The following is an 8,523-nucleotide window of genomic DNA, read 5'->3' as shown; positions in this document are numbered from 1 at the left end:
CTTGATTTTACAGATCAGAATAAATTAAAGACTGTATAACACATACTACAATGTATTTTTTTCTTTTGATTTTTGAGTTAAACGATGATCCAGACTTCCACTCTGTTTAGTCTCTGTGTATGTGTGTAAATATGCAAAATAAGACAAATGACAATATTTAATAACACCTTATTTTTATATCAATAATACAATCTGCTGAATTGTTGTACAGTTTTGAAACTATTAAAGAGATACACAGTCCTGCTACTTTCTAATCAGGGTATATGTAAGTATTCCCACTACTGCCACCAGGGCGGCACCACCAACCAGCAGCACAGGGAGTTCAAAGGGTGCAGCTGAAAGCGGGTCTGCCTTTGGAACAACCTCTTCTGAAGATGACGCTGACACACTAGGTGCATTAATAGACTCTGATTCAGAGGCATGAGGTTCCTCTGAGAGTGTGACTGTGGAGGGTGGGAGATGATCTAAAACCTGTGAGATGATTTCAGGTATGGGAACAGAAGCCAGCGTAAAATCTAAAGGCTCAGACAGAAGGGGAGTGTGAGTGAAAACCGGCTCAGAAGCCACCTCTGCATCAACTTCCTCCACAACTGTCTCCTCCACACACATCAGGAGCTCCACACTCTGTGGAGGCTTGAGATCTGATTCTGCAGGAAGTGCTCCAATCTCTTCCAGCTCGCTGCCAATCATGATCAGCATGCTGCTCTGAAGCTCCTCCTCCTCATCTGACTCCGCCCTCTGATGGAGCTCCGCCTCTAGGTGGATGATGTCAGAGGTGGAGGAGTGGTTCTCGCTGTGGTCCTCTTGAACTAGGACCATCTCACTGGTCTCTAGACTTCCAACCTCTAGCTCCATGTCGCTAACAGATGCCCAGGACTCGGCTAGACTAGCAGTCTGCCAGGGGCCGGACCCACTGCTGCTCTCCTCCAGGCTTGAGGTTTGATCCTGGGGAGGGTCGGGTCCCGCAAACTGCCTGTCCTCAGACAGGATGGAAGACCTTTTACTCCTCTATGAAAATCTGACTAATCTTTACAGGTTCAGTGAGTCCTAAAAATGAGAGACAGAATTCATTCAGTCATGTAAGTGCCACTGATTAATTACATTAATATAAGCATTGTGGGGATGTAAGAATGTATTTTACAGCATATGTTTTGCTAACATAAGCTTTTAAGACATTTAATATAAGAACAAATTCAAAAATATAAAAAAGCCATTGACAACCCATTTTACTTCAGTGATTTGAAACATTTTTAAATGACAAAATCAACTTACATAAAAATTATATTAATAATGAAACAACAGCAACAATCCAAAAATTAATAATAGTTATAATCATCATCATCATCATCACCACAGAAAAAGAGTTTTACGTGAGGTTAAACACTGTGCCCATCAAAGACATAAGATGAGAATTATAGTATATTATAATCATATTTTAAATTTAAAAAAATGACAGTACATACATTCACACACACATACAAAAACTACTTTTTTTTCATTTTCATTTTTGTCCTCAATACTTATAAAACATTTATGTAAAATGTTAAACTTCTAATATCTTATATCTCTTTGTAAATAAATAACTGTAGCGAAGAAACCAAACCAAATTGAATTAATGAGAAATTAGAAAAAAAAATGTGGGACAGGATTTTGTCCATTAAGTCTTAAATCTGACTTCTGCAACATTTCATTAGTGTATCCAAGACAAATTACAATTACAAACATCCTAATCTATCATATCGTATCATATTGTGATATGTATAGGCCAGTAAGCTTATATCTGACTGGCTCTGTGTTTTTCTGTCAATATGGGGTGCTGTGTGTACATTAATGAGGAAAAAAAATTAACTTAAATGATTTTAGCAAATGGCTGCAATATAACAAAGAGTGAAAAATTGAAGGGGGTCTGAATACTTTCCGTACCCACTGTATATATCGCCATCTGTTCACATGAACAGAGAATGTCAGACATTTCACATGGCATGACAGGATCGTGGTTCAGTTCATGTAGCACTTACACAAAATGGACATACTGTATCTATGCTTACTCTTTTATGATTTAATTTAATTTGTCAGAGAAAAAAAATTCCTAAACTCATACATTTCCTGCTGACTTGGATTCTAAAGATTCATCACTGTCTATAAATACATAAATAAACAAACGAACTAACTACAGTAATTCTATGATCATACAAATTTTAGTGTCCAGACACGTTAATGAAGTACATAACATGAGGGTAACAATTATTGTTTGCACCAGCACCGCTTCAGTCACGTCACAGTGAAAACGTGCAGCGTCAACAGTCAGATTGTGAAGAGATGGTAAACTAAAGCCCATCGGCAAGATCAAAGGTCAAAGTGCTTAAAGGGATCAAATGTGCAAGAAATACATGCTGTGGCTTTTTAACTTTGACCTCTGACAGAGGCAGACTGTAAACCAATGGAAAGAATGAGAAACAGGCAAGAACAACAACACAGGTCAGTTATTCTGTAGAGAGAAGCACATTTTAACCAGCAGGAGAGGAGTATTTAGTTTGTAAAATAATTATAATAACTGAATAGGTCATTCACTAACCAGTGTTAATATAATGAGACAATCTAATCTAATTATCTTTTCAGCTTGTTAAGAGTGACAGATTCCTCTATATGATATCACTATTGTTATAAAAAAACATGCTTATGGCACCTTATAGCACTATGAAAGGGAGTATCATTTGATTCTATGAAAGGGAGTATAATTTGAAATGAAAACAAAATGTGTAAGCTTACATTCTCATATTATCCACATAGAAATTGAATAGACATATTTAAAAATATTTCATATTTTGAAGACTGGAAAACATTAAATAACCATCTGTTAAAGATGAAAAGAAGAATACGCACAGTCTTAAACCCCACATGCCAGACTCAATGAGTGATATTCTGCAAAAGCAGCCATTGAAAACAGATCTTACCTTCTCTGAGTGCAAGGTTTAACTTAGACAGACTGGAGGCTTGAATAAATACGGAGGAGGGTCACTGGAGCAACAGTATGCAGTCCAGCCCCTCCCTGTCCCCTAAAATCCCACCCCTATCCCATTACTTCTGCCAAACTCATGGTGACATGACAAAGCAGTAAAAACTCCCATCGGTCCATTTACCTTTGTTCTGTTCTATATTGAGGGTCATGACACATCGATCTGTCCTACTTTCTGTGACACTGTCCTGTTTGCTTTACATGTGTTTGTTTGACAAAGTTAGTGTCCACCTTGTGATTAAGGTCACTGTTATTTTCTTTCTTATTTTTCTATCATATAAAATTTCACAATGATCCTATGTGTACAAATCACTGATCTATAATAGAGAGTCATTATATAGATCAGTGATACAAATACTGTTTGTGTTCATTTTCCATTTCATCCTAATGAACAGTCAGACGCCATATTGTATTAAACGCTGATGAAAACGAGGCTGTGAGGTACGGACTAACAGTTTTTACAATGGCACTTGCTGTTTTGGTCTACTTAAAAGTTTTTTTGGAACGACATTTACATCATTTACAAACAACAGTACAATCCATTAAACGCACTGTACTTCAGTGCCTCACACAGCCTCGCTTGCAAAAATTAATATGGCGCTACCCTGGCATAGATATATGGACTAAGGTCTATGATTGTTATTCTATCATTTTAAACCACACAGGCCGTTTTAAAAATACCTTTATATTTCATTATTATTAGTAGTAGTATCAATATTATTATCGTCTGTAACCGGTTCAAAATAAGCGCATATCACATAAACCTCAACAAAAAGCCTAGACGCGCACTGAGATCTGATTGGCTCCCAGAGAGGAAACACGCATCATGTGACGCGTGTGTCATCATTGACTGAGAATCAGCTGATCCTTCCAGTCTACTTTCACGACTCTGTCACGGTCGACCCTTCATGGCATTTTTTTGTGCGTTTTTAAACCTGTAGGCTTTTCGCAAATATTTCTAAAATCCATTTGTCACTCGCGACACGAGCTTTTTTCAGTCGGTGGAGTTTAAAATCCTCTTACAGCAGCCGCAGCAGCAGCAGTCATGGCGCTCAGCGATGCCGACGTCCAGAAACAGGTGAAAAGGCGTTCAAATGCATAATTTACTATTTACAACAGCACAACACTATAGCAAGATTAGCCACTTGGTGATTAGATGAATTCAGTGTTTTAGACGAGCCTGGCACTAGCATCGTGATATAATCCGATGATGTGGCCTTCAAGGTTGTTTGTCATTTATTCATTAGATACGCGCTTGAATCACGAGAAATGTCTGTATAATAATAGTGCATTTATAGTAACGCATTTTAATACGTACACATGTGCATAAAGGATGAATAAGGAAAAATTAAATTGAGCCGCTAATTCCAAAAGCAAATGCATCAAGGTAGTGTGATGAATAATATCAAATATTCACCACAAAATGACCCATTTTAGAATGCAGATGATGCAAAATATTAAGGAGTAGGACGTTGTGCATAGTAATAACATAGTAAGCACACACAAACACTAGACAGACACATTCCACATCCTTGTGAAAGAGCCACAAAAGGGGAACTCATTGCCACTGGAACTTTAAACAGATTTAAGATTATTTTTCTCAGAGGAAACAATAAACAGCGGTCTAACAATGTATTTTATATAATTTGAAAAGAAAGAAAGAAAGAGATTATACATGTGCATGTATTTACAAATTGGTTTAAAATATCGTAATGCTGTTAGACTTCTGCTGTTCAGATTCCTTTAAAGCCCCCCCCAATAGATATTGAACGGTTCCTCTTTTGATTCCCATATCTTTCCAGATCAAGCACATGATGGCTTTCATTGAGCAGGAGGCCAATGAAAAAGCAGAGGAGATTGATGCAAAGGTAATTTTTATTTACATATATTCCACTAAAACATCTAAAGACTAACTCTGATAATGGAAATGGTGTGAAATTTGGAGACCGGCCATTGATAAGAGCTGATATGATGATAAGTGACTCCCCCTGCAGGCAGAGGAGGAGTTCAACATTGAGAAAGGCCGGCTGGTTCAGACTCAGCGTCTGAAGATTATGGAGTATTATGAGAAGAAGGAGAAACAGATCGAACAGCAGAAGAAAATGTGAGTGTGACTTCCTCTGACTGAAACAACCAGATGCCCAAATCATTACTGTGGAAACTCCCAGTTTCCTCTTAATCTGTTACTCAAACAAGCATTTCATGCAGTAAAACAGTTTCACATTATTTAATTATTTCTGAATGTTCTGATTGTGATTCACTTTGTTATAACTGTCTACAGTCAAATGTCAAACCTAATGAACCAGGCCAGACTGAAGGTCCTGAAGGCCCGTGATGACATGATTTCGGTTAGATCCTGTTCTCTTTTGTGGCACATCTAGCCTTAAAGTAGATATTGGGTTTCTGTTGTCTGTTTACGCTGCAGTTTTAATTCTTTGTTTTTTAGGATTTGCTAAATGATGCACGTCAGCGACTAGCGAATGTAGCTAGAGATCCATCCAGATACGCGGCTCTGATGGATGGACTTGTCCTGCAGGTGAGCGATATATAATTAAACAGTATAGCAAACCAGGTCTATCAAAGACTGTATGTGAGTCTTATCGGGACACACTCTGATATTCTCATGTTTCAGGGTTTTTACCAGCTCCTGGAACCCAAAGTGACCATCCGTTGCCGCAAACAGGATGTGGGCATAGTGCAGGTCTGTAGTTCCCTAAACCTAAAACCATAAAAAAAACACAAAAAAACAATTTTGTTACTTCAAATAATAAATGTTAACTGAAATAAAATATAAATGTTAGCTGAAATAAAATATATAAAAAAAGTCAGCTAGTTGCCAAGCCATTTCTCATTTTCATTTAGTTTAGCTTGGTGTATTCAAATAATTAAAGCTGATATAAACATAAACTTAAAGAAAAAAAACACAAAATTACTAAAACTTTGAAATTAAAATTAAAACAGAAAATTCTAAATTTTAATAAAAACCATAATAGTAAATTAATGATACTAAAATAGCACTGCCTTCAGCAATATAAAATTCTGTAGTGTACTGTATTATGGAAAATTATATAATGCATATATATAATCTAACTTCTTATGTAGTTATATATACACTTCTATAGTTTTATATATAAATAGTTATATAAACATAATATATAGTTTATAATAAACATATATATATATATATATATATATATATATACAGTTTAACTTCATGTATTAAAATAACTATAATTGAAATATAATTGTAAAAATTGATATTTAAAAAAAGCACTCTTCAAATGACAAAAACAACGCATTTACTAAAACTTTAGATAAAATTAAAATGAAAACAGAATATTCAGAAATGTATTAAAAACTATAGTAATATCTCAATGATACTAAAATAACACTGGCTGCAGCAAAATGTTGTGTATTACTCTGACAATGATTAATAACCGATTACTTCATGATATAAATCAAGCACAAACATGTGTTTTATTAGGCTGCTGTGCAGAAAAACATTCCCATCTACAAGGCAGCAGTGAAGGACAATCTTGAAGTGCGCATTGACCAGGAGAACTTCCTCTCTCCAGAAGTGTGAGCATCTGCCGTTTCAGTTTCTAGTTTACAAAATTAGTCTGAATATCTTTTTTTTTTAATGAAATTGTGGTTTTTAAATATAGAAAATGAAAGTCTTTGTGTTTTTTTGTGTAGCTCTGGTGGTATTGAGCTGTATAATGCTGATGGGAAGATCAAAGTGTCCAACACTCTGGAGAGCAGGCTGGACCTCATAGCACAACAGGTACAGAAATTGGGCTGAGAGGGTTACGATTATGAGAAACAGTGTGAAATGTACAGCAGATTTTTCATTTGCTTTTGATTTCTTTTTTAGATGATGCCTGAAATCCGAGTCGCCCTATTTGGCACAAACCAGAACCGCAAGTTCATGGACTAATCCTCACTCACACAAAACCACGGCAGAACGCCATTGTTTGATGTTGTACTTTTATTTTTATTCTGATGTTAAAGACTCCATTCCTGTGTGTGTCTGTATTTAAGAAAATATCATGTGTATGTGTGTGTTCTGTATGTGGTGATTCATTACTGCTGTAAAAAGGATCAAAATATAGTGTTTCGATTGGCTTCTAGAACTCTGGTCCATAACATCTCATGTGTTTGATTCTGAGTGCAGCTGTAATATAACGCAGTTATGTTTACAGAAACGCCTGAGTGAGCTCAGTCTTAAACTAATGTAGAAATTCCACGATTGTTTGCGAACTCACCCATTTTGTGGCTGTGGAGAAGACGGACCCATCTTGAACATCCCTCAGAAAAGCAAACTGGTGGCACAGACTTGAAAATTACAATGTGTTTAATTGTTGAATTTTTATTTGCTGTTTTTCCTGTGGTGCAGAGCATGACCTGTATATCACAAGCAATCGTGTCTGTTAATGCTGCGAAGATTATATTGATGTGGAAATGATATATGATGAAAAAACAAAACAATACTAAACATAATTCTTCCATTGTGTTCTTACTGAGTCTCGTGTCGTGAACGGGTAAATGTCAGTCATTAGAGGAATGTCATAATGAGAAGCGTTTGCAGAAGGCTCCTAGTCACTTGAGATTTCTCAGTATGTCACATGCTCTATTGTAATCACATTCTCAACATGTGCTGGTCTTGCAGAATGAGGAACTTCATACACTAGAAATGCAGACAGACAGCAGCTGAAATACATGCTCTCTGGATTTAAGACGAATAGAAGAAAACAAAAAGGGAGTAATGAGCAAAATAAATTTGAAGGTAAGGTAACTTTCAGCCTGAGGATGGAATTGTTTATTATTTGCAATCAATAAAAATGGTTTAAGGTTTGCCCTTTTCTTAATGTTGAGGTTTTCCAGATTAGATTGCTAGGAAAGTCAATTATTTGATTATTGCAAAAGCTGGGGTTCAAACTACCACCATATTAAAATATTAAGGAAATGGATCTAACATAACGTGCTGAATATTATAATAATATGATCATCGCATAAAAATGCGTATTTATAATAAATATTAATCAAATTAATGTTCCAATGAGAGTTTAAATAGACTATGAGATAATAAGACTATGCCAAATGAACTTACAATAGATCCTTTCAAATGCTTTTCACAGAATGACTGCAAAAATATTAGCGAGTGAGAAAACAGCTCAACTATTATTAGTAGTAGCAGAAGTAAAACTGATTTAGGTTTAAAGACTGAGGTTTGGAATAGTTTACCAAAAAATTTACATTTGCAGAAAATGTACTCACCCTCAGGCCATCCAAGAGGTAGATGAGTTTGTTTCTTCATCAGATTTGGAGAAATGTAGCATTACATCACTTGCTCATCAATGGATCCTCTGCAGTGAATGGGAGTCCAAACTGCTGATAAAAACATCACAATAATCCACAAGTAATCCACACCACTCCATTCCATCAATTAATGTCTCATAAAGCAAAGCAAAAAAAAAAAAAAAAAAAAAAGAACGTTTGTAAAAAAA

At 35.8% G+C, this 8,523-nt stretch overlaps 2 protein-coding genes across 3 annotated transcripts; one reads left to right on the top strand and one right to left on the bottom strand.

Moving 5' to 3' along the window:
• Positions 1-172: 172 nt before the first annotated feature.
• Positions 173-3,380, bottom strand: LOC107658910 (bcl-2-like protein 13). 2 transcript variants are annotated; one of them, XM_016447629.1, is made up of 2 exons: positions 3,141-3,380; positions 173-1,047 (listed from the first exon to the last, which is right to left on the bottom strand). In XM_016447629.1, the coding sequence occupies exon 2, from the start codon at positions 853-855 to the stop codon at positions 244-246; it is 612 nt and encodes a 203-aa protein (XP_016303115.1). In that variant the 5' UTR covers positions 856-1,047; positions 3,141-3,380; the 3' UTR covers positions 173-243. The 2 variants fall into 2 exon arrangements, with proteins under 2 accessions (XP_016303115.1, XP_016303114.1); XM_016447628.1 differs by lacking the exon at positions 3,141-3,380 and adding an exon at positions 2,955-3,039.
• Positions 3,381-3,809: 429 nt separating this feature from the next.
• On the top strand, positions 3,810-7,524 carry atp6v1e1b (ATPase H+ transporting V1 subunit E1b). Its single transcript, XM_016447626.1, has 9 exons — positions 3,810-4,094; positions 4,819-4,884; positions 5,011-5,120; positions 5,298-5,364; positions 5,463-5,552; positions 5,649-5,717; positions 6,501-6,595; positions 6,713-6,800; positions 6,891-7,524. The coding sequence occupies exons 1-9, from the start codon at positions 4,062-4,064 to the stop codon at positions 6,951-6,953; spliced, it is 681 nt and encodes a 226-aa protein (XP_016303112.1). The 5' UTR covers positions 3,810-4,061; the 3' UTR covers positions 6,954-7,524.
• The last annotated feature ends 999 nt before the right edge of the window (positions 7,525-8,523 follow it).

Source organism: Sinocyclocheilus anshuiensis, unplaced genomic scaffold (assembly GCF_001515605.1).
Source record: "Sinocyclocheilus anshuiensis isolate Anshui unplaced genomic scaffold, SAMN03320099.WGS_v1.1 scaffold283, whole genome shotgun sequence".
Taxonomy (NCBI): Eukaryota; Metazoa; Chordata; class Actinopteri; order Cypriniformes; family Cyprinidae; genus Sinocyclocheilus; species Sinocyclocheilus anshuiensis.
The sequence above is the reverse complement of the archived record's forward strand: the minus strand, read 5'-3'. Positions and strand labels throughout refer to the sequence as shown.

Bases quoted from the DNA above. Each gene is read 5' to 3' on its own strand.
- LOC107658910 (XM_016447629.1), bottom strand. From the start codon at position 855: ATGGAGCTAGAGGTTGGAAGTCTAGAGACCAGTGAGATGGTCCTAGTT.
- atp6v1e1b (XM_016447626.1), top strand. From the start codon at position 4,062: ATGGCGCTCAGCGATGCCGACGTCCAGAAACAG. The intron at 5,121-5,297 runs GTGAGTGTGACT...AACTGTCTACAG, and splicing joins ATCGAACAGCAGAAGAAAAT to TCAAATGTCAAACCTAATGA. The intron at 5,718-6,500 runs GTCTGTAGTTCC...GTGTTTTATTAG, and splicing joins AGGATGTGGGCATAGTGCAG to GCTGCTGTGCAGAAAAACAT.